This window comes from Xenopus laevis, chromosome 7L (assembly GCF_017654675.1).
Source record: "Xenopus laevis strain J_2021 chromosome 7L, Xenopus_laevis_v10.1, whole genome shotgun sequence".
Taxonomy (NCBI): domain Eukaryota; kingdom Metazoa; phylum Chordata; class Amphibia; order Anura; family Pipidae; genus Xenopus; species Xenopus laevis.
The window spans coordinates 13,416,443-13,442,430 of record NC_054383.1 but is presented as its reverse complement, the minus strand read 5'-3'; the positions used below and the strand labels follow the sequence as shown (position 1 = coordinate 13,442,430).

Genomic DNA, 25,988 nt, shown 5'->3' with positions numbered 1-25,988 from the left:
AGCAGCGATATAATATTAATTATAACTATTAACTACTAATAGTGATTAATTATCACTATTCCTGTAATACTCACAATTAAATGTAATTTGAATTGTTAAAGTGATCCAGTCCATTGTGAAGAACATCAACTAGTCATTACCATTGGTAGGGGTTTCAATACCCTTATTATAACAGAACCCTTTCTATTCTGATGATGGATTGATCCCCAAAATAGGCAACAGTGTAGAATTTTACTCTAATGAAATGTCGCCGATAAGTGAATAGGCACCAGTATGGAGAACTGTGTGTTATTTTAATTGAAAAATGTGTTTGATTTCTAAGCAGGGGTCTCAGCTCACACGTTCCCAAGATTCCCACAATTCAATGGATCAGCTCACCCATTTCCAACATTCCCAGGATTCAGTGGCTCAGCTCACTCATTTCCAAGATTCCCAGGATTCAATGGATCAGCTTACCCATTTCCAACATTCCCAGGATTCAATGGATCAGCTCACCCATTTCCAAGATTCCCAGGATTCAATGGATCAGCTCACACATATCCAAGATTCCCAGGATTAAATGGATCAGCTCACCCATTTCCAAGATTCCCAGGATTCAATGAATCAGCTCACACATATCCAAGATTCCCAGGATTAAATGGATCAACACACCCATTTCCAAGATTCCCAGGATTCAATGGATCAGCTCACACATTTCCAAGATTCCCAGGATTCAATGGATCAGCTTACCCATTTCCAAGATTCCCAGGATTCAATGGATCAGCACACTCATTTCCAAGATTCCCAGGATTCAATGGATCAGCTTACCCATTTCCAAGATTCCCAGGATTCAATGGATCAGCACACTCATTTCCAACATTCCCAGGATTCAATGGATCAGCTTACCCATTTCCAAGATTCCCAGGATTCAATGGATCAGCTCACCCATTTCCAAGATTCCCAGGATTCAATGGATCAGCTCACCCATTTCCAAGATTCCCAGGATTCAATGGATCAGCTCACCGATTTCCAAGCTTCCCAGGATTCAATCGATCAGCTCACCCATTTCCAAGATTCCCAGGATTCAATGGATCAGCACCCCCATTCCATCTATTCCCACAATTCAATGGTAAGTGTGAAGTATTTCCTTTATGGCATTTTACTTTCCTTCTTCTTCCCCTCTTATATTCTGGAAATTTTCCCAATGGACCAATTATCCCTTATCATTATCAAAGAGATGCAGTTATTCCACCAAATCTTTGGCAAGAACAGTAGCTACAAGCTAAACATTTGCTAACGTTCATCATCATTCAACATAGAAATATTGTCTGTACAAATGTGTAGGATTTTAGGGGTATATTTATCAAAGATAGGGGTACATGTTTACTCTTTAAAACTGGCCAATAAACAATCTTTACAAATTGAACATTTGTTATAATTTAGAGAACAGACAGAACAAATATTCATGCAAGTCCTCTTTATTTGGCTCAGGTCAGGTGGAACAATCTTGTATATTGCCCCTTAAATATATACATACAGACAGTACGTCTATCCCAAACCTTAGGAGGTTATAAGGGCTGTTCATGTCTTCTGAATAACTTTGAGTATAATGTAGACATTGATATTCTTAGACAACTTACAACCTTTTCATTTATTTGCCTTTTTATTCTGCATCACTATAAGGCAAGGGTGAAAGGGCACCTGGCATGCATTAAATCATGCCTAGTTGCTATGGTAAATGGGGCCCTAGCAATCATATTAGAGAGCTGCAAAGCACGAAAGTGGAACAATTAGAAAACAATAATACTATAATGAGAACACTACTTTTTATATCATACTTAACCACCCCTTTAAGAAAACAACACAACTGCTCCCACCAACTCTTTTTTCTTCTTATTTCAGGAACCAGTTTTCAGTGTGGTGATATATTGACTCTGCCTGCCGGGATGATAGCAAGTCCCTTCTATCCTAATTATGTGCCTAATGCATTTTGTACATGGAAAATAATCACGGCACCAAATATGCAAGTGAAACTGCAGTTCCTTGTTCAAAAGTAAGTACATTCCAAATTGTTTTACATTTCTGAATGGATGTTCCATAAGTTCCAACATTGACCTTTATGTAAACAAAATGGCCATGGTCACAGTAAAAATAATCCTGATAATTAGCTCTTGTGGTTGAGGCTGTCCCATCTATGGGGTTGTGGTTTGTAATTGTGTAATAGACTTGGGTACATTACCTTATTAATTAGGAACATTGCATTTTCAGATATGGCCTGGTGCAATAACACTTGAAAAGAACAGTCAATCGTCTTGAATTAAAACTGGAGCCAATAAGGGACCCAGAATGACAAAAAATCTGAACATGCAATGCATACATAATAATCAAAGTCAATTGGTCACTCACATTTATATAAATACACCAGTCTCTATGGGAGCTCCTTCAGTACCCTCCATACATATATCAGTTTCTAATTCACATTAGGTATGATCCTTTATTTCCATTCTAGTGTGTGAGTTGTGCTACCAGTAGGGTGATAGCCAATAGGGTTAATTGTTGAGCAGCTCTTATAGATAGAATTACTAGATGATAAAAGATATAGTGGAACAAGACAGCAGCAAAAGGACAATGTATTGGCAGTAGAGCAAAATATCAACAATAATACATTGTTATATACTCATTCCATGCTCATGTTGACTTTCAGCACTCAAAAGTAGGTCTGTCCTCCCAACGGCCATTCCCATATACAATGTTATGTGCTGATGTGCCTAGACATTGGGACCTCATTTGCGGCCATTTTTCAGTTATAAACTCCAGGGTTCCCTTACTTGCATGCACTCGTTTGTTTTTCCACTTCCACTCATAGGGCATGGAAGAGAAAGCCCTTGTCCTATCTGCATGACTCCCATCATTATCTGGCTTTTTATGTCCTATTCCCATAAGGACACATGCCCACATGTCCTAGCATATCTTACATCTAGCAACACACACACAATGTTGCAAAGTTATTCTTGCGTTTAAAACTGGGGTCTCTGGGAGAACCCTACCACCAAGGCAAATGCCAAGTCTGCCCAAGAATATCCACCAACAGCAGACAATCCTTGTGCCAGAGATATCTCAGTAGACTCAGTGTGTTTGCTATGACTCTAATAGGCCCCTACTGAATATTGGGAGCTTGATGAGATCTGAAAAAGATTGGGGGGTGTCTTTAGCCTCTGTCCAAACTGTAGAGGAATCCCACACATCATCATATAATTAACACTGTTCCTTTTATTTATTACAGACATTTTGACCAATGTATGAATTGTATTTTTTTTTGTCTTTCAATAACAGCCTGAAATATTCCAGCAACTGTTCCTCTGACTCAGTGACGGTATATGATGGATTTCCTGAGAACTCCCCGGTCCTGGGAAAGATGTGCGGAGGGAACAGAAGTCAGGTTTTCTACTCTTCCTCTAATGTCATGGGAGTTGTGTTCAGAAGCAGCAACGACACTCAACAAGGTGGCTTCATTGCCCATTATACAATCAGCCCAAAAAGCAACAACATTGCAGGTACAGTAGGACATAAACCATTAGTCCAGGGGCCCAGAGCAGCCTGAAATATAAGAGGAGTGAGATACTGAAAAGTTCTCAAATACTTATGAATACTGCAATTTCATTGGTCAGTTAGATAGCTGGTCTATAACCAGCTCTACAGGTAAATATACAACATTACAAAGTCCAGCAGCCTTAAAGGCTCCAAAGTATTTGGTTTCTCCTTTGCAAAAAATGTGATGTGGAGTTGTTTTCCATTACAATGGAATGACTGGAGGTCAACACCTTTGAAACCCCAGGTTAAAATTCTGTTGTTTTTAGTCATGTGAAAAGCTTACATCTGATTGGTCAGAGAGAAGAGTGAATGAATTATGGTGAAAAATAGCATCATAATCAGAATATGCCAATCTTATTTGAAGAATTGCTATAATAACTGCATGATTGGCCTGTCTATAAGAAACCAATTAAATGTCATCATTAACAATGAGCCAACATGTGAACCAAAAAAAGTAGTGATCCTGTCCAATACAGTATGAAGCGTAATACATAAAACCATGGTGGGACAAGGACAATGTGACTAGGTGCATGAACCTGACCCTTTGACTCTAATGCCCCATAAGATTTTCTACCCCTTAAATAAAACAAAGAATTCAAAATGAGCCCTGACTCTTTTTGCAGTGGATTGTGGAGGAATTATGACCAGTAATGCAGGAATCATTGGCTATCCTCTCAACCGCGCTTCAAATCAATCTACTTACTGTGTCTGGTACATCAGCGTCCTCAACAATCACAAAATTAACCTATTTTTTAGAGAATTTAGGTGAGTATCAAAAGCTTCTTTGGTTAATTGTAAATGAGAATTAAATCATTGATTCATTAAGTGGAAATCTTATTTAGAGAAAAAGAATAAACTGGTTTATGCGATATCAGGCGACAGGTATGAGTGGGCCACCAGTTTGACAATAAGCACTGCTAGATGGGCCTTCTAAGTGATCTATCAGAAATATTCATCCATGTTGTTAGGAAGGAGGATAGATGATGATTGGTTGAACGTAGATAGGAACCAGAACAACCTATGGATGACATGGGATCTGTGCTTTTATCTTGGCTTTATACACATACTGACACAGCAACAGTTACCATAGTAACAGTTATCAATAGGAATGGGCACTTGACCTGAAACCTATGGGACTTGCGAGTTCTGGACCTCTGTATTGATGATGTGTTGATGATGCATTGATGATGAAAGGCAGGTGATTGCCAATCAGTAGACATTCATGTGTTCTTGAACCACAACTTCCATAGCTAAGATCCTGTCAGGGCCATGTTGGGAGTAATATTTCCACATAAATTCAGGTCTTTCTTTAAGATGATTTACATATATTTTTGTGTGATCTATTTTTAGGATGTCTGAACCATCACTCTGCAACTCTTCCCATGTGTCTGTGTATGATGGAACACCACATGGATCTCGGTTACTTGGAAACCTTTGTGAGACCCCTGGACGGAACTTCGTGTCTTCCTCAAATGCCATGAGCATCGTTTATTCTGGTGGTGGCATTGGAAGTGGCAAAGAAGTGGCGTTTAGTGCCTCCTACAACACCCAATACAACCCTAACCAAAATGGTACAACACTTCAGAAACATTTAATACCCACTTATCGGCCTATAAATAAAAAATATACCCTATGTCATCAGTTCCCAAACTGTGGGGTTTCCCCCTAGGGTTGCCCAAAGCATTGACAGGGGGCCCAGTGTGAAGGCCATTTGGGGTTAGACTATTACTTGTTATTCAAGATTCTCATGAATCCCAACTTGAATGCTAATAAGGTACATATTTATACATTTTTTGCACCTTATGATCACTTTGGTAAGTAAAGCCTACTGAGAATGCTGTCTATTCAGTGTATGATAAGTAAAAGATAGAGGTAAAATTTGCCTCCTATAGACCAGATCACTCTCCCTGGCTGGTCATGACCAAAACAAACTCATCTTTAGCAGTCAAAAGTCAAATCTCCTGGATCAAAGATACCTGCTTGGCAACACTGAAGCAAGGAGGCTCCTGCCTGATAAAGAAATGTATTCCATGTTTGTAAATAGAATAATGATAACATTTTGGTACTTTATATGTATATATAGATCTACCACTATCTGTTAGGTCAGGTGAAGTCCAAAGTTAACCTGGAATGTTTTGCAATATCTGGATGGCCATAAAGTAGGGATGCATCGAATCCAGGATTCGGTTCGTGATTCGGCCAGGATTCGGGCTTTTTCAGCAGGATTCGGCTGAATCCTTCTGTTTGGCTGAACCGAATCAGAATTTGCATATGCAAATTAGGGGCGGGGTGGGAAATTTTTTGTCACAAAACAAGCAAGTAAAAAATGTTTTCCCACCCCTAATTTGCATATGCAAATTTGGATTCGGTTCGGTATTTGACTGAATCTTTTGCTAATGATTCGGGCGTTCAGTCGAATCCAAAATAGTGGATTTGGTGCATCCCTACCATAAAATGATTAATGTAAATATTAGGAATCCTTAGGCATGTTATGCTGGCAGATATTACCCCTTGTGGTAGGACAATGCACGCACGGTTATGCCCTCATCATCACCACCGCACCTTTAACCTAAATTTTAAAGAGGCGCAAGTTCTGCACCTGCATTGGAAAACCCATCACATGTAGCTAAACACACAATTTTGCCTAAATTATGGTAAAAAAAATTCCATTATGGGTAAAAATCTAGATGTAATGAACCCTTGGTAAATGAACCCTTTGGTCTGTTTTGCAGTGCTACTTAATGACACATATTTACCTCTGTTCTTTCTAGTGACTCTTGTATGCTCCTCTGATCATATGGTAGCTCAAGTGTCTCTTTCGTATCTGCAAACGCTGGGTCACTCCGAAAATGATGTTTTCATCAATGACCCAATGTGCCGCCCTCGTAACTTGGATGACTGGCTGGAATTTAACATTCCCTACAAGGGATGTCAGACAGTGCAACAGGTAGGAACCTGGAAGTCTTGGGAAAATAAGACAGACAGATAGGTCAACAGATAAAAGAAAGGAGATGGAGAGACACCTTTAAATCATTATAATAAAACAAAGGGGTATAATCCCTAAAGATTAAAGTGCAGTTCTCCACAAACTCTCATTTTTAAGAAAATATTGCAGATAATTTCCTTATTATATACGATAATTCAAGCAGGGTGGGAGTTTAGAAGCTGAAAGACACTTGACATGTGTGTGTAGGTAGGTAACTCTTGGTGGGGGCAGGAAAAAGTGAGGTAAGGAGAGGATGAGAAGGATCTAAGAAAGAAGGACAGTGATAATATGATAAAGAGCGATAAACTGGAAAAGAAACAGGAAGCTAGACAAGAGATAGATCATGAGGAGGGTGTTAGAGTATGGGAGAGGAACAAAGGTATCATTGGAGAGAAGATAGAAGGAAAAGCAAGACAATATGAAATAAAGCAGAGATAATAGGGGTCATTCAGGACATGGAACCAAATACACCATTTTTTTTTTGCTCTAAGCAAAAATAGACTATTAATAAAGGATGGGGTACAGTGCCCAGATAATAGATGGAACTGTACTGCCTAGCAATTAGGTGTGGTATAACTGCATTCATTTTCTTGTCCCCTTCAAGGACTTCTGTTGTACAGTAAGTTGGTTATTTATTGAAGATCAAATTTTAGAGTTTTATGTACCTCGAATGAACTCACAACTCGAATGGTTTCTAATTTAAAAAAAAAACTAGATGGAAAAAACTCGAATCAACGAGCTCAGGATTAACAATGAATAGATCGAGTTTTCGGTGGGAAAAAAACTCCAATCTCTTAATTTGTTATCAGGCAAAACCCTCTGAAAAAAACCATGAACATCATGAAGGCTATTAATCTTCAAATGATTCAAAGGACCTCTGCCATTATCTCCTTTGACAGGTTTTAAATGGTATATTTTTGGATTTGAGCTATTTCCAGGGTTGGGGTATAATAAATCTCTAAAAAATCTAGTTTTTTTTAACCCAAAAGTGTGAATTTTGACCAAAAACACGAAACTCGAATTTTCGTGGAAAACACATCTCAAACCTCAATAAATAACCCCCTAAATTGAGGCTGCATGGATTAATACAGAGGCAGATAGAACAGGGGTTGACTGGCAGAAACCATAGATTTAAAAGCAGCGGGTGAAGATAGAAATAGGAATTCGCAAAAATGCCCCTGGTGGTCAAAAAACACTGAAGTGTCTCACACTATCCATATTACTGTCTACAGTGCATCACAGAAGCTCAGAAATACCGATGCTAAGACAAAGAGTCCACAGAGCCCAATGAAACACAACTTGTTTGACTTTCTGAATTTGGTTCCAGTGTACACACAGACTAGCCTCCCATTTTGAATAGTCAAATCCTTATTTAATACACAAAAAGCCATGAATATCTTGTAAATTATATCCTTATAAACGGTGAGTTCTGATGTCATCAGTTATAAACAGTGAGTTCTAATGTCATTTCACATGACTCACTGAAACTTGTGTATTATAATAAATAAAGTACCCCCAGTTGCAAAATATGAGGATATTAGAAGTTACCTCGGAGTTCCATGACCTGTATAAAAACACGAGGCCTCAGTAACTTATAATATCCTTATATTTTACAAGAGGGGGTACTTTATTCACTATATAATGCATATCCTGATATCTGACTCTCTTAAGTGAGGATGTCCCAGGTATGGAACAAACTCTCAGGGATGATTCTCAAAAGCTGTTCTAGACTATGTAGAACTGATACAGTCCATGAAAAGTGTCCAACAATTGTAGTTTATAATTCAATGCTTATTTCTCATATATTCTGCTTCATTTGCAGGTAGAAAGGGACACCATCAGTTACACTAACACCCTTGTTGCTCACCCACCTGAAGGAGCAGTGATCACGCACAGCAAAAAATTCAAACTGTCTTTGAAATGCCAAATGTACCAAAACACCATAGCCAAACTAGTGTATCAATCCAATGATACTATAGGGAATACTTTAACTCAGTATGGCTTCTTTCATGCCAATCTGGTCTTCCATCAGTCTCCTACTTTCACAGATCCAGTGAACCATTTCCCATATAATGTGAAGCTCGACCAGGACTTGTTCCTTCAAGCCAAGCTGGAGACCACAGACCAGACCCTTGTGATATTCGTTGAATCTTGCGTGGCTGCTACAAACCCATTTGACTTCACAGGAACAGTCTATTATATAATAAACAATGGGTAAATGGAACACTATACTTGCTTTCTGTTCCCAGCTTTTACAGTCTTTCCATTTTAGCCTTGAACTCTGTATTATTCAAAGTCTCACCTCACTCAAAGCATCTATTAAATTCAAAAAGGCTCTCATGAAACGGGGAAGCCACAACAGGGATCAAAGCTTAAGTAGGCACCTCTGGGGTTGGTTTTGGGGCTACCTTGTTAAACACGACTTGCCTGCTGCACCAGACACAGGAAGAAGCCCAGTGGCTTTTGAGCAACGTTGCTCACCAACCTCTTGGATGTTGCTCCCAGTGGCCACAAAGCAGGTGCTTATTTTTGAATTTCAGGCTTGGAGGCAAGTTTTGGTTGCATAAAAAACAGATGTACTGCCAAACAGAGTCTCCTGTAGGCTGCCAGTCCACATACGGGCTATAAAATAACCAACAACAGCCTTTTTGATACCCTTTGATACCCCCTTGAGTTTTTTTCATGCTTGCGTTGCTCCACAACATTTTAGATTTGAATGTGGTTCTGGGTAAAATAGGTTGGGGATCCCTGCCATAGATCATAAATTCTAATGTGTTGTTAGGTATCCAACTGCCAGTTGTGTACATTTTATGTTTTCAGTTTCTTGATCTAGATTTTCAGTATAAAGGACAAGTAAAGGGTTTAATGTGCGGATGAAGGAGGACAGGAAAATAAATATCGAGGTGGCACGCATGCATAATAAAGTAGTGTCCCACATGGCAACATATAACCCTGTCCCTTGTAAATTGCATCTAGTTTAAGGCTTTTCATTCCTACTGCACATGACATTATACTTTCTGTACTTGCTCTTTCCTTATTATTAACTTCCCATTTCTAAGTGGCCTTTTTTACCATTCCAGGTGCAGCAGAGTCAGCGGATACCGAACGTACCCTTCTCCTTCTACAAACATTGTCCGTTTTGGGTTCAAAGCATTCAGCTTTCTCGACAGATATTCCACCATCTTCCTGAAATGTAAACTAGTTGTGTGCACGCCCAATGTGTACCCGTCCCGCTGCTCTCAGGGCTGCATTACAAGGAACAAAAGAGCGGCTAATGCAGCCCACAAGGAGCTCCATGTTGTAGCAGGGCCACTGAAACTGGTTTAACTGAAATCAGCGGTCTGGCTACAGGTTTCCAAACTAGATTGATTCATTTATTTATATCAGGGAAGGGTTTTGGTTTGGGATATGGCCATATCCAAATCCTTTCTTCACAACTTGGATATGGATAATATTTAGTTCTAAGCCACATTAAATCCAGACCTAAAATTCAAGTGTCTTTAAAGCTCTAAATATCTAAAAGCTATGATGGATTTAGTCCATCACTACAGTTTACCCATACTAACACACTTAGTCAGCCATTCTGTCATTTCAGCCTACTTGTATTTTCCATTTTTTTAATCAGCATTTGTTTTTTAGTCTACAGACAGCATAGGGATATCTAATAATAGGTTGATGGATATTCTACATACAGCTGTAATTAATGGGAGAATAATAATAATAATAAAAATAATAATAAAATAGTTACGTACAGCACCGTTTTATGTCTTCATTCTTGCCATCATTACTATAACCCATTGTTTGCTTGTTGTAATTCTTAGGAAACAACTATAATGATTTCCTCCAATGGTTATATTTCTACTGCTATACAGTTAAGAAATGGGTTCACAAGGGCTCAGTACAATATAGTTTTGTACTTACTTACTTACTTAGTTTTGCTTACCTTCTCATTAAAAGAAATTAAGTTAGTCTGGCAAGATCTATTACGCATAAAACCATGCTGGCACAAACTCATAGTATTATGATTTGCTATGAAGTCCAGAATGTTATCCTTTATTAACCCTTCGAAAAGCTTTCCTACCGTTGATGTCAGACTAACTGGCCTATAGTTTTGAGGCTCAGAACGGGATCCCTTTTTGAATAGTGACACCACATTAGCAATTCGCCAGTCTCTCTGGACTATGCCAGACCTCAATGAATCCTGAAAAATTAAGTAAAGAGCTTTGGCAATCACAGAGCTAAGCTCTCTAAGTACCCTGGGATGAATACAATCTGGCCCCGGACCTTTGTTTATCTTAACATGTTCTGGTCTGAACCACGCATCATTAGTTATTACTAGAATTAGGACTATTAAGAAGGAAACCTTAATTAACTGGTTCCTCATTTGTGTAGACAGACGAAAAATACAAATTTAGAATCTCAGCTTTTCTTTTGTTCTCATAAACCAGCTGACCCACCTGTGATTTTAAGGGTCCCACCACTTCCTGCTTCATTTTTTTTACTATTTACATAATTAAAAAATAATTTTGGATTCCCGCGATTCGCCGCTGGTGAATAAATTCGCCGGCGAGTTTTTTTGGACGCCGGCGCATTTTTGCAAATCTTTCGCTGTTTCGCAAATTTCGCTGGAAATTCGCACATTAATCAGCAAAACGGGACAAATTCGCCCATCACTATCCGCTTACCATGGTGGTCTAGTGGCCGGAGGGGATGTCCGCCACGTGCATCCTTCTTCCTCCTGGGCCGGTTCTCCTATGGTGCGCACTTCTGGGTTTTACGCGCTGGCGTGATGACTTCATCGCTTATTGAAGCGAAATTAAAAGGTATTTAAAGGGATTTTGGAATTGAGGAACTTGCCCATTCTTAGGTTCTACTGGGTGTTTATTCTTCATGAATCCTGCTTGATCTTCCTGATATTGACACTTGCCTGCCTGCTGACTATTCTGAACTCTCTAATCTGATCCTTGCCTGCCTGTCTGATCATTCCTTGAACTCTGCCTGCACCGAACTTTTCTGTCTGACTATTCTTCAACTCTGATGGTGCTGGTCCAGTCTGCCTGACCACGCTTTACCGTCTTGCCTGTCTTCTGAGCTGTTTTGCCTTCCATCCAATATCCTTGGTAAAACAATTGTGCCCCTTGTGGCAGGGGGTGAGCTCGATTATTATTACGAGGAATCTATGGTAGACTGGGCAGTGGGATAAGTAAGGGGTCATGGGGGAAGGTGAGCGAGGGGGCATACAGCGAGGAGATCACTTAGAAAATAGACTAACAATAACCTTAGAGCTAACTCTCTGTTACTTAATGTGAATGTCAAAGGGAAAAGTAGTAACCTCTGCTGTATGCTGGCAAATGCATGGAGCTTGTCAGGTAAATTGGGAGACTTGGAGTTAATTTGTGCTGAGAATTATGATATAATTGGTATCACTGAGACCAGGTGGGATGAAACATGTGACTGGGTTGTGAATTTAAATGCTGACACCAGTGATCCCCAACCAATGGCTTGTGAGCAACAGGTGCTTATTTTTAAATTCCAGGCTTGGATGCAAGTTTTGGTTGTATAAAAACCAGGTGTACTGCCGAACAGAGTCTCCTGTAGGCTGCCGGTCCACATAGGGGCTACCAATAGCCAATCACAGCCAATAATTGGCATCCCCAGGAACTTTTTGCATGCTTTTATTTTTGCTCCCCAACTTTTATTTGCATTTGAATGTGGCTCATGGATATAAAAAGTTTCTCTAAACAAATAACCATGGACAGCAAAGGGAAGGGTGCGAAACCTCTTTGGGTAGTGATTTCAGCTGGGCAAAAAGTAACAAAGGAAATTATCATTGGTGTATGATAAAAACCCCCTTGTATAAGTGACAAGAATGAAGCCCTGCTACTATTACAAATGGAGGAAACTTCACAACTAGGCCAAGTTGTTGTTATAGGTGACTTCTATAATCCAGACTTTAACTGGGTAATGTTGATTAATAAACATACAGGCCAGTTTATTCCCCTTGTAAGCAAGGAACATTGTTTCAATGCAAAACCTTTGTGATTTGAAGTGATCTGGTGGGTAATAAAAGACGTGCTTTAAATGCATTCAAGTTAGCTGGGACAACTGAAACATTTATCAGGTACAAGGAGGCCAATAAATCATGCAAAAAGACAAGCTTAAATTGAGATGGAAAAGGGTATTGCAGCAAGCAGTAAAAATATTTTTTAAATATGTTAATAGTATAAAAATAAAATTGGAAGGAATGGGACCCTTTATACGAGGGGAGAGGAAAATGCAGAAATTCGAAACTATTATGTCTGTCTACACAACTGAGGAACCAGCCAATGATGGCTTTCTTTTTAATAGAACCGATGTTAATAATATAAGTATTACTAGATGGGTCACTCAGGAGAGAATTCAAAAGAGACTTGAATATGTAAAGGTAAACAAAGTCCAGGAAAGTCCTAAGGAGCATATCTGCTCTGAATTATTATTGTTATTGTATTTTCCTATGTATGTATCACTTTGCGTCCAAGCAAATGGGATGTTAACAACATGAAAAAAACTCACATAATGCAAAATGTACCAGAACAGTTTAAAACCAATTAAAATGTTGATGTATCTGGATCTATGATATATGTTGTAGAGATGTCAGAACATACAGTAATGTCAAGGCTTTACACCCATTGATACCGACGTGTCCTATGGTCCTTGTACTGTTAAGGCCACATCAGACAGCCCTCCTCTCACTTAGGGGTAGAATTATCGAGGGTCGAATTTCGAAGCAATGGTTTTTTTGAACAACTGAAATGTTTTTAAAAATTCAACGTTTTTTTCTGCGGGTGAATAGGCCATATTATTTCGAATTCTAATCGTTCGAACCAAAGTAACATCGTATTCGATCAAATTCGATTCAAAGTTTTTGTAAAAAAAAAACTTTAAAATTTCAAAGTCCATGAATTGACTCCAAATAGGTTCTAGGAGGTCCCCCATAGGCTAAAACAGCAATTCAGCAGGTTTTAGATGGCGAATGGTCGAAGTTTTAAAGAGATGGTACATGATAAATTTCAATATTCAAATTTTTTTCAAATTCAAATCAAATTTGGACTATTCTCTAGTCGAAGTACACAAAAAATATCTCAAAATTCGAATTTTTTTAATTTGAATTTTCACTTTGACCCTTGATAAATCTGCCCTTAGAGACAGACTCACTATATCACTATATATCCCTTTCACATAGATCTCATATCTGACCTACTCAGGGTCTGATCCTCGCCAGCCCAGATCTGCACCCTGAGCTTCTTTTCCCTGCAGGGACCGGCCCACCACAGTGTGCACATGGGAGGAGGGGTGGAGGGGGTCCCGGCGGCGGAGGGGGGCCCTGCAACAGCAGCATGACCTACTGGCCCCAATCGTAACAAAAAGAGAAGCCATTGGGAGAAAAAACCAAGTACCTCTGTATAGGCCAACTTCTGCCTTTATTCAGCCTGGATTAAAGTATTTGCATATGGGGAGTCTGACCTCATATTTGTCTAATACTTCTCTTCCATATCCATGTAGAGGAGTAATTATAATGAAATTCTCAGCATGTGAGACTCTGGAGCAACTGCAAGAGTGTAGGAATTATGTATATGCTCCTGTAGACTAAGATATATTGGTAACACTAATGAAAACATTGATATCCACTAGTGATGGCCAAATAAATTCACCTGACATACATTATTATTAAAAGAATGCTGGTGGATATATTAATTAAATACTTTAGCCCCCTTGTGGGCTCAATGAGAGTCTGTCATTACACACCTGTATTGGACTGTAAAACAGTAGTTGTAAAATATATAGTAAAAAAAGTATTTATCTATAATGGAACTTGTGCAATTACATAGGTGTTGACAAAAATACAGAAGCACTTACACACATAATATATGTAAAGTTTATAGGTGTATTCATTTGTTTATTTATTTGGGAAAATGTAGTCCCCTATACTGTAATAAGTAGCGGTGTCCCCAATTCTACATCAAGCATAAAATATGCCAATGGGTGATGTGCGGCTTCATGGCCACGCTGCAGCTCTGGAATGATCTACGTAGCATGGGCATCACTGCTTGTTGATAGAGAAGGGAGAAGGACGCCATGTGGTTGGACATGGAATATGAATACTTATATTCCAAGATCCGGCTGAGATGTTGCCCTTGACAAAGCCAGTAGGTTGGATGTGTGATCTACAGTATGTGAAATGGATATATAGTCATTCAGAGTTGAATTCAGGGCGGTTGAGTAGTGTAATGTCACTTCTCATAGAGTCAATTTTGTTTTTGAAGTGCTCAGCAACATCTTGAGCAAAGAGAGATGTTCATGGAGGGAGCGGGAAGGGGAAAGAAGAAAAGAGAGTAGAGAAAAGTTGTGCAGGTTTTTTAGAAGGGAGTTAATGAGTGAAGTAAAGTAGGTTTGTTTGTCTAGGGAAAGGTTGGTGTTAAAGCAGCGCAGGGTAGATTTGTAGCTTCAGAAGTCCAATTCTAAGTGGGATTTGCGCCAGTGATGCTCAAGTGCACGTGAGTGTCTTTGGAGAGCTTTTATATGAGCAGTGTGCCAAGGTTGAAGCGGTTTTCTTAATCTGGGCAGGCAGTTTTGGCCTGTACAGCCCTTCAAATTACCAGGCTGTCCAGGTCAAAACCCCACAGATGGCAACCCTAGGCAAATATATAGTCTATAAAGCAGGGCCGGAACTAGGGGTAGGCACGTGCCTAGGGTGCACAGCTGGGGGGGTGCCAGGCACGTACTTTCTCTGGCTCCTACCCCTAGTCTGGTCACCTCTCTCTTCCTCTCGAGACTGTCCGCGGTGATTCGATCTTGCGATTTGTGCATGCACGTCTCGGCGCCTGTGTCTGTGTGTGCGTCTATGCACGCGAGTGTCTATGTGCGCACCCAAATGGTGCCACGGCCGGCCAGGTTGCCTGGGGCACCTGGCCAGCCTGGCCCGTCTCTGTTATAAAGGCTGGAGTGACTGCATGTCTAACATAACAGAACATAACACTTCTTCATGCTTTTTAGCTGTCTTGGTTTCCATTGACTGTTGATGATGTCCAAATTTGTTGTGATGCAATAAAGTATTATATTTGCTTCTATTCGACTTTTGCTGTGAGTGCTTTCTTTTCTATGTTACATATGATTTCTAGTGAGCACCTGGCCAATGCTGTTAAGGAAAGGTGAGTGCCGTTATCAAGTATTTGTATATATATTTATATACAATATATATGTAAAATAGGTTTCCGGATAACAGATCCCATACCTTTATAGGCAGTAGCTGAACTTGCTTTAACATCTTCATTGCTTTTACCTCCAATTATGATTCATGAATTTATTGTTGGGGCAGTTGTTTAAAATATGTATTTCACTGTAAGTAGTTTCTGAGTGTTTTGAGATTTTGAAGGGATTTCTTGAAAACGATACACTGGAATTGTAGTGGGTGTCTTCCATTAGTAAGGAAAGTACAGGTAGTAGTGTTTGTAGCCTTGATCAATAACTTATTATTTGTGTTTTTTAAAATTGTATTTATCAAATGATGAACTCTAATTTAATTCCCATTGATAAATACACTTCTAAAAATCTCATAAGAATGAATGTGGTGAACTCTTTTTATATAAATCTGCCCTTTAGTATTGCGCTTAAAGGAACAGTAACACCAAAAAAAAAGTGTTTTAAAGTAATTCAAATACAGGTATATGTGGTATAAAATCAGCCAGAGGGTTGGGTACCTGCAAAAAAAAAACAGGTACCCTGATGAGTGTCTGCGAGTCGCAGGTATGTGGCCCAGGATCGGGTAGTGGATTCAAGTGGGTAAATATGTGGGTTGCAGTTTGGGTCGCGGGCTGCGTGTTCAGGTCGGGTCCGGGTCTCAAAAATTGGTTCCACGCAGGACTCCGAATTGTCGCCCACAAATCTTTCTGGCAAAACTACTGAGATTTATCTTTTTGTTCATTTTAGATCCAAAGCCAACAGCCATGCAGCTGGTAAATGGAAGAAGTAAATGTCAGGGTCGAGTAGAAATTCTTTATGAAGGCTCCTGGGGAACAGTGTGTGACGACTCATGGGATATAATTGATACACAAGTTGTATACAGGCAGTTGGGCTGCGGCTCTGCTGTTTCATTCAATGGCAGCGCTGGGTTTGGTGAAGGCAGAGGATTGATTCTTCTGGATAATGTGGGATGCAAAGGCCCTTCCTGTGGGACTGTCCTCAACCTGGGCTGAAAAAACACGATTGTAAACACTCTGAGGATGTTGGAGTCACCTGCTCAGGTACAGTCTGTTGATGTTCATTGTAATAAACGGGTAGTTCACCTTCCAAAAAGTTTTTCTTAATTTAATTGTTTTCACCATTGTTAAAGTCCAGATAAGGTTGGAAGTGGGGTTGCCACCTGGCCGGTATTTTACTGGCCTGGCCGGTAAAAATGATGGTTGATCAAATGAATCAGTTAATAGAGCTGCTCCAGCAGAATTCTGCACTGAAATCCATTTCTCAAAAGAGCAGCTAGATTTTTTTTATATTAAATTTTGAAATCTGACATGGGGCTAGACATATTGTCAATTTTCCAGCTGCCCCAAGTCATGTGACTTGTGCTCTGATAAACTTCAACCACTCTTTACTGCTGTACTGCAAGTTGGAGTGATATCACCCCCTCCCTTTTTCCCTCAGCAGCCAAACAAAAGAACAATGGGAAGGTAACCAGATAGCAGCTCCCTAACACAAGATAACAGCTGCCTGGTAGATCTAAGAACAACACTCAATAGTAAAAACCCATGTCTCACTGAGACACATTCAGTTACATTGAGAAGGAAAAACAGCAGCCTGCCAGAAAGCATTTCTCTCCTAAAGTGCAGGCTCAAGTCACATGACCAGGGGCAGCTGGGAAATTGACAAAATGTCTAGCTCCATGTCAGATTTCAAAATTCTCACAGCAGTGAGTATCCTTTAATATCTTGGAATTAAAAATAAATAAATAATGAATGTACATAGCAAATGTCCTTAGAATAGCCCCATCATCAATTTTACATTCACTTATTTTTAAGGTTTAACTTATCCTTTAATCACAATCAGGCGTTTTCCCCACAATTCCTGTGTCATGTGTGGCATAAATTATGCCTGTGCTAAGAACACAAATCCCTTTTCCCACACACGTAGTCTGGTCTTGTTTCTTCTACTTCATAAAGTTAGGCCTAAGGCTAACCACTGCCCCTCATCTTAAAGCATTGTTTGATTATTACTATTATCAAACATATTATAACATTGATGTTTATTGCACAGGCAATGTGTCCTTACTGTGGGACTATCCAACTGACAATTTTCAACACTCAGCAGATGCTGGAGTCACCTGGCAGGTAATGAAAGTTTGAACATATTTCTGCGTTTTTTTTCAGTTATTACAATTTTGCTAATGAAGGTGAATTGTCCTTTAAGCTGTGAGTCTAACTTCTCCCAAGAGACCTGTTATCTTATTTTGTTACAATTACTTATCTCAAAATTGTTACAAAAGTATCTTATCTGCAGCTGTGGCTGCTCTGGGCTCTCTGCCAAAAGCCAATTAAGTTAGAAACTTTGTTTCTTTTTCTGGCTGTTCAGTGCAGAGAAAAACGGGACTTCCCAGTACAAATGAGGGACTACGGGTCGAGCTGTCAAAAGAGGGACTGTCCCTCTAAAAACGGGACAGTTGGGAGGTATGATACTGGCACCTGAGGGCCTTTGCTGATGCCAGCAGCTTTACGGTCAGGGCACACAGGCAGATTCGGGGAGATTACAGTTAAGGTATGAAGATCCAAATTATAGAAAGATCCATTATCCAGAAACTCCTAGGTCCCAAGCATTCTGGATAACAGGTCCCATACCTCTATAGGGAAAAGGTAACCACTACTGTAAAATATATGGATATTAGAAGTCACGAAGGAGTTCCATGACCATATAAAGAGGTGGAGTGCTTTTATACAGGTCAGTTACTTCAAGGTTACTTAAAATATCCTCTTATTTTCACCACAGAGGTACATTATTTTGACAATGCACAGGTTTTTAAGTTTCAGTTGTGTGCACATGGGACATCACTAAGTAGCAGGTACAACAATGTTGCCCCACTACTCACCTCTTTCTCACTATAATGCATTGTCAAATCAAATTATATAATGAATAAAGTTGTTAAATATATAGTGAATAAAGTACCCCCTCTTGTGAAATATAAGGATATTATAAGTTACCGAGGAGTTTCATGACCATATAAAAACACGAGGCCGAAGGCTGAGTGTGTTTATACAGGTCATGGAACTCCGAGGTAACTTCTAATATCATCATATTTTGCAACTGGGGGTACTTTATTTATTATAATACACAAGTTTCAGCAAGTCATGTGACAGAAATGACATCAGAACTCACCGTTTATAACTGATGACATCAGAACTCACCGTTTATAAGGATATAATTTACAAGATATTCATGGCTTTTTGTGTATTATATAGAAGTCACCAAGGAGTTCCATGACATTATAAAAGCATGAGACGCATATTGGGTGCTGCGACCGACCAGGTTGCCTGGGGCGCCTGAACGGCCTGGCTCCATGTTGGGGATTGAGGAATATTAGCAACTATTATATCAATTATAACAGCTGCCTTTAAAGGGTTTGTTCACCTTTGAATTAACGTTTAGTATGACGTAGAGAGTGATATTCTGCGACAATTTGCTATTGATTTTCATTTTTTATTATTTGTGGTTTTTGACTTATTTAGCTTTTTATTCAGCAGCTCTCCAGTTTGCACCTCTCAGTCTTGCCCTTGTTTGGCCAGTTTTAGAGGCAAGAGAGCAGCAGGGCTTTTAAAGAATCTTACATGAAAAGATTTTGTATTTTGTTTCCCTCTGTAATCACTCAATAAAGACAAATACACACATTCAACAATATAGTATTTATTTAGTAAGCAAAGCAGAGGTTAAGCAGCTTGCACACAGATACGTTTTACTTATTATCTCCTTGATTCAGTTCAACTGTAGCCAAATTTAGAAAAGCTTTGTGGTTTAGTAGTTTGGAGTCGAAAGACATTAACCCATTATGTATTCAGCAGAATGTACTTTCTAAGTTTGGGGTGAAGTTTGTTTTTTTTTACTGTAAAATACAGTAAATCTGCTGTTTTTTGCAGCAGCTGCAGTGACGGCCATGACAATTCATGTGGCCTATTTTTATTGACTTCATGCCACATACTTTGGCTCTCCTATGCATATTGGGCATAAAACTTTTGCAATTCAAATATACAGCATCTTATCTTGGTACCTAATGATATATGAGAGACAATATACTGTAAATTGTTTTTTTCAGAATTTTCAAAAATATTTATAGAAACCTCTAATTTTAAAATATTTATTTATCTATTTGGATTCGTGAGAATGTGCACTTTCTAGATATGTATGGTCCCTGGTGTAACTCTACTTTTAGAAGAATGTTTGGCCTTGCAAGATAAAGTGTTCTGATGGCTGGACCAGTTCTATTCAATGTTGGAAGTGTACAGCTGGGAGTTCAACGATTGGAGTAGACCCTCGCACACCCGTTATGTAGATGTGTAAATTAGCTCGGTGCTCGATGGATGGAGGATACAGTGGCCTCCCAGTAACTGGAACAAAAGAACACACCAGCACACGAGACTTGTATCTGCAGGGCAAGCCCTTGCAAAAGTTTTTACTGCGGTGGTGCTACCCGCAGTAAAAACTTTTGCAAGGGCTTGCCCTGCAGATACAAGTCTCGTGTGCTGGTGTGTTCTTTTGTTCCAGCTGGGAGTACAAACCAGAAATGGCTCAGAAAACTATTTGGGAGACCCCCAAGAATTGCCTCTAAATAGAGAGAGCTCAAAGGATAAGATTCGATTAACTGAGAAGAATTTATCTCATGAAAAAGGTATTGAGGTCTATGAGGAAATCAGAAATTGAATTTGCAGAAAAGTTTCTCTCTTCGAATAGAACCTGACCCAAAATGTCCAGAAATGACTGCCACTGAGTGCAAGGGAAATGCAAAATTCTGCTGCGACTTAAATGGTTTACAGAACCCAAATAATGGGTTTCCTATACATGTATCCTCTTGGAGCAAACCTTTTACAAAGAGCAAATATAAATTACAATTAATATTTAAACTTGCTACACTATTGCCTGGAGGGGTTTTTTTTTGCCTATGGGACTAGCTCTGAAAGTAAAAGTGTAACAGATCCTCCTAAAACAGCACAAAAAAGCCAATAAAGTTTAAAAATAAATAAATACAAGAAAGCTAAACTTCTATAGTGAAATTAAAACAACATGGAATATTCTGTTATGGTGGTAACTAGATGCAACAGGTAAGCAATTTTTAGGCAATAAAAGAAAAACTATTAATTCAAATAGGAATAAGCACAGTATTTTAGGTAGGGTCAGTAACTGTCTGGTTCACTGGACAACAGTAGTATCGGATCTTCTGTAAGGCTTTCTGCAGCTTGGTGTTCTGAAGAACAAGGACAACTGAATGCCAAGATGAATAGGATCCGATCAACATTGTACAAAAGCAGCCAATCCAGTTGTTTAAAGTGGCAATTCCTGATATAAACAAATTAAAGGACACAATGTAGAAGGAATAAAAGAGGAAAAAATACCCCAACGCCTTCACTGCACTGTAGTAAGGTTGCATTGAAGGTTCCTTAAAGCCTGTCCTCTCTTGCCTCTTCATCTTCAGAACGTGTTTCCAGAGGAACACAACCACCAAAATAGCTACTCTGCAGAAAATAAGGAACGGTAGAACACTGCCCAGGAACGAAACTGTAAGAAAGGACGGGATATTCGCTCTGACAAACAAAAATGGTGAAGAAGACTTCACAATGCTCCAGTTGCCCGTCCTGTGGAAAGTAACGTAGACGGGAGGAAGGCTGAAGATCACTGACATTGCAAAACTAACAAGAAGAAAAAAAAGGAAGCCAGCGGTCAAATTCCTTTTTATCTATAGAAAAAAATAGTTGTCAATTTTACTAAGGCTGACACAGTAGAAACTGCAGAGGAACGTGGCAAACCACAAGCTGGTGTTGCTAAAAAACAGGAAGGAGAATACGATTTTAGGTATGTATAAAACTGCCAGGTCAGTAAACCAAAAAGACAACAAGTTTATTGTGAATAAAATCCACTGGAGAATGAAGCGTGAAAGACCGAGGCAAAGTAATAGGGAATCACCAGATCCCAAACTTCTCTGAGATGCAAAGTCCATCAGATTGATTGAAAACATGAATCCATTCGCCAGACTTCCAATGAGTGTCTGTGTCATTGCGATGCCCAAGGAGACCACCTGATATGAGTTTACAGAGATGGACTGGTTTAATGTTGTCATGTTAATTGTTGTATTCGTTTCAGACAGATCCATTACTTTTTTCTTGCTTTCTTTCTATTCTCTTTTGGCACCAATTTTTTCTCCTGCTCTGCCGCCTTCTCTGTCCAGACCAAAATGTATTCTATAGATTCTAAGCTAAACCTGAAGATCATTGTGTTATTATAGCCCATGCAAATATGAAGTAACAACCAGTGATGTTCTATGGAAATTATGCAAATAAGTCCTAAACAGATACATCTGTCCTGAGTGCTGAACACTGAGAGGACAACATTACTTGGCTTTCACAATGTCATGTCCCACCAGAGGTCACTTTTATTGCCTTATAATTAGAGAAATGGCAGGATCTTTAAGAAGTTACGGGGTCCACAGGTAACAGAGCAGGATGAGCAGGGTCTTATAAAAAAAAAAAAAATCAATGTGAGGTTCTTAAAACAAGGTCTGACATCCACTGGTAGGGATTCAATAAAACTGAGTTATCTGACACGATGGAGAAGTAGTTGAGGACTTTGGGAATATCATATTCAGGACTTGTCTATTGTAGGAGGGAGGCTTCGTTATTTAGCTGTCTATCAAAGAGCATATTCTTGAATAAAGTCTTTTTAAAATGTATTCCTTAATATCTTAACTAAATTATAAAAACAAATATGGCTAGAAATGCTGTATTGGTTATACTGAACTTGCAGCACCAGCCTAAAGGTGGCCATACAAGCTATTTGTCCACTCTACTAACGTTTAAGAGCTGAATCGTCAGATATGCAGGTAAAAACAAAAATTATTCTTTAGCTCTATCTGACAGTTCAGCAGTAGTGTTGCGATGCTTCAAAGGTGCCCAAGAAAAATTTTCAGTCCTGCCCAATCGTCAAGATGACCAATATCCAAGGCTTTTTTTCCCGATATTGGTCATCTTGTCTCCCACCACACATGCACAGATTGTCATACGAAAGATCTTTCATACGGTAAATATTGGTGTGTGTGTGTATGGCCACTTTAAGGGGCAGATTTATCAAGGGTCGAGGTGAAAATTCTAATTAAAAAGATTTGAATTTCGAGCTATTTTTTTGTGTACTTTAACTAGGGAATAGTCCAAAATCGATTTGAATTTGAAAAACATTAGAACATTCATATATCAAAATGTATCATGTACTGTCTCTTTAAAAACTCAACTTCAACCATTAGCCACCTAAAACCTGCCGAATTGCTGTTTTAGCCTATGGGGGACCTCCTAGATCCTATTTGGAGTCAATTGGTGGACTTTGAAAAATCTAAGTTTTTTTTTAAAAAAACTTTGAATCGAATTCGATTGAATATGATGTTACTTCAATTCGTACGATTCGAATTCGAACTTTAACGACATATTCACCAACAAAAAAAAAACTTAGATTTTTTAATAAATTTCGGTTGGTCTTTAATTATTCGAATTTCGAAGTTTTTTTTATTCGAAATTCGACCCTTGATAAATCTGCCCCTAAGTGATCATCATCTCTCTAACAGTAATGCTCCAGGAATTTCAGAGCTGTGCAGACGAACTCCCCATTTTGGATTTTGTTAGGAGTGTCAGTGGCACTGCACATGCTCAGTGTGCTCTAGGCAGTTGCTGAGATACTACATGCTCAGAAATCATTAAGTAGAAAATGAATTTCATCTGTCATAGAAGTTGATGCTCCCATAGACTCCATTCTACCTAAATAATAATACATTTTTAAAATTGATTTCCTTTTTCTCTGTAATAATAAAACAGTAGCTTGTACTTGATCCCAACTAATATATAATTAATCCTTATTGTAAACAAAACCAGTCTATTGGGTTTATTTAGGGGCCCATTTACTTAGCTCGAGTGAAGGAATCGAATAAAAAAAACTTTGAATTTCGAATGTTTTTTTTGGCTACTTCGACCTTCGACTACAACATCGACTTCGAATCAAACGATTTGAACTAAAATGGTTCGACTATTCGATCATTTGATAGTCAAAGTACTGTCTTTAAAAAAAAAAACTTCAACCCCCTAGTTCGCCACCTAAAACCTACTGAAGTCAATGTTAGCCTATGGGGAAGGTCCCCATAGGCTTTGCTATCTTTTTTTGGTTGAAGAAAAATCGTTCGAATTAAAATCCTTCGAATCGAACGAGTCGAAGGATTTAATCGGTTGATCGAACAATTTTTCGTTCAATCGTTCCTTCGACTTCGATATTCGACGTCAAAGGATTTCAATACAGCAGTCGAATATCGAGGGTTAATTAACCCTCGATATTCAAACATAAGTAAATTTGCCCCTTAATGTTTATTTCAAGTAGACTAAAGGTATAAAGATCCAAATTACTTAAAGTATCCAGAAAACTCCAGGCCCTGAGCATTCTGGATAACAGGTCCCTTACCTGTATCATAAGCCCACGTCAACAAACTTCGAATAGATCCCACATTATTTAATGCCTTTAAATAAACTGAGCAGCAATCAGAATAATTGGATAGAGATACTTTTGCTTACAGAGAATGAGCATGATAAACTATGTAGTATTACATGTAGAAGTCGACTCTGCTTTTTTCACTTTGGCATGCTGATGGCAACTTATTTTTTGGAAAAAACTCATGAGGCTTTGTTGAAGCTTGTTGTTCTGAAGAAGAAGTAATATCGAATGCACCGATGGATAGGATCCGATCAACACTGTACAAATGGATCCACCGATAGAGTTCGGGCTGGCTATCCCTGATTGGTACAGGCTGAATGAGATGATGTAAAGTACATAAAAAAAGAAGAAGTGTCCCACAGACTTCAGTGCCCCGTAGTGAGCTTCTAGTGATGGTTCCTTAAAACTTGTCCGTTCTTGTTCCTTCATCATCCGCGTGTGCTTCCTAAGGGAATCCACCACCAGCCAAGCTGCTATGCAGAAAACTAGAAATGGTGGAATGCTCCCTATGAAAGAAATAATTAGAAAACGTGAGGTGGATTTACTGGACATCCCTAATGGTCGTGAGCCTGTAGATGCCGTCAAGTCCACATTTGTTATACTATTGCAGAGAAGAAGAAGACTCAAGCCTACTGATAGGGCTAAACTACCCAGAAGCAAAACGGGAAGGCAGCGGTCGAAATTCTTTTTGAAAACAACGAAAACACAGTTGCTGATGTTGACAATACGAACGCAGTAGAACATGCAAAGCCACGTGGCATACCACAAGCTGGCATTGTTAAGGAACAGGAAGACGTACATGAGGACATCCAAATATTTATCTATCAAGCTGTTCAAAAAAGTTGACATCAAGAACATAAAAAACAGGGTCCACAGGAAGGCAAAGCGTGAAAGTCCAAGGCATATTAATATGGATTCACTAGCGCCAAACTTCTTGCGAGAAGCAAAGTCCATCAGACTTGCTATAACCATAAATCCATTAGCCAGACTCCCAATGAACACCTCAAATATTATGATCCAAGAGGAGACTATTTGATTTAAATTTGAAAGGCTTGACTGATTTAGATGCACTGGTTCCATGGTCAGATTTCCTGCTCCTGCTTCCATGTTGAAAATTGAATTTGAAGTGTACATCTTTATTGCCTTCTTCTTCAGTAGCTTGTGGTTTCCGTTGTGCTCTCTTGCCTTTTGTGACTAGCATAAATATTGTTCCAGCAGGAGAAAAAAAAGTAATTTTCATTATCACAACTCATGCAAATATGAAATAACAGCCAGTCATATACTGGGAAGATCCTTGACTCTTTGCATACACCTCAATATTCCTGATATTCATGCTCTTGTTAATCCTATGGAAACTAAGCAAAGTCTGTCAATGTAAATATCTCTATTTAGCTTAAAGTCATGCCACGTGCTGTTAATGGACCAAATCAAATAGCAATGAACACTGGGGGGCTCATTTACTTCGCTCGAGTGAAGGAATAGAGGAAAATGTTCGAATGTTTTTTTTTGGCTACTTCGACCATCGAATGGGCTACTTCGACCTTCAACTTCGACTTCGATTCAAACTAAAAATCGCTCGACTATTCGACCATTCGATAGTCGAAGTACTGTCTCTTTAAGAAAAAACTTCGACCCCCTAGTTCGCCACCTAAAAGCTACCGAAGTCAGTGTTAGCCTATCGGGA

The 25,988-nt window shown here is 39.1% G+C and overlaps 2 protein-coding genes and 1 pseudogene across 2 annotated transcripts in view; 1 reads left to right on the top strand and 2 right to left on the bottom strand.

The window, feature by feature from the left end:
* The window catches only part of cuzd1.2.L (CUB and zona pellucida-like domains 1, gene 2 L homeolog), a 31,706-nt gene extending 21,579 nt beyond the window's left edge, over positions 1-10,127 (top strand). The window contains 8 exon segments of the mRNA XM_041570038.1: positions 323-1,108; positions 1,882-2,032; positions 3,313-3,533; positions 4,194-4,335; positions 4,921-5,141; positions 6,342-6,517; positions 8,379-8,770; positions 9,637-10,127. Coding sequence (XP_041425972.1) covers positions 323-1,108; positions 1,882-2,032; positions 3,313-3,533; positions 4,194-4,335; positions 4,921-5,141; positions 6,342-6,517; positions 8,379-8,770; positions 9,637-9,883 — 2,336 coding nt within the window. The 3' untranslated portion in view covers positions 9,884-10,127.
* Positions 10,128-20,340: 10,213 nt separating this feature from the next.
* LOC108696967 lies at positions 20,341-22,549 on the bottom strand (annotated as a pseudogene).
* A 1,698-nt stretch (positions 22,550-24,247) lies between these two features.
* Positions 24,248-25,448, bottom strand: LOC108695744 (taste receptor type 2 member 125). Its single transcript, XM_018224715.2, has one exon. It carries the CDS (start codon positions 25,436-25,438, stop codon positions 24,404-24,406), a length of 1,035 nt encoding a protein of 344 aa, XP_018080204.2. The 5' UTR covers positions 25,439-25,448; the 3' UTR covers positions 24,248-24,403.
* Positions 25,449-25,988: the final 540 nt, after the last annotated feature.

What these genes read in the sequence shown, in the direction of transcription:
- LOC108695744 (XM_018224715.2), bottom strand. Translation starts at nt 25,438, where the DNA reads ATGTACACTTCAAATTCAATTTTCAACATGGAAGCAGGAGCAGGAAAT.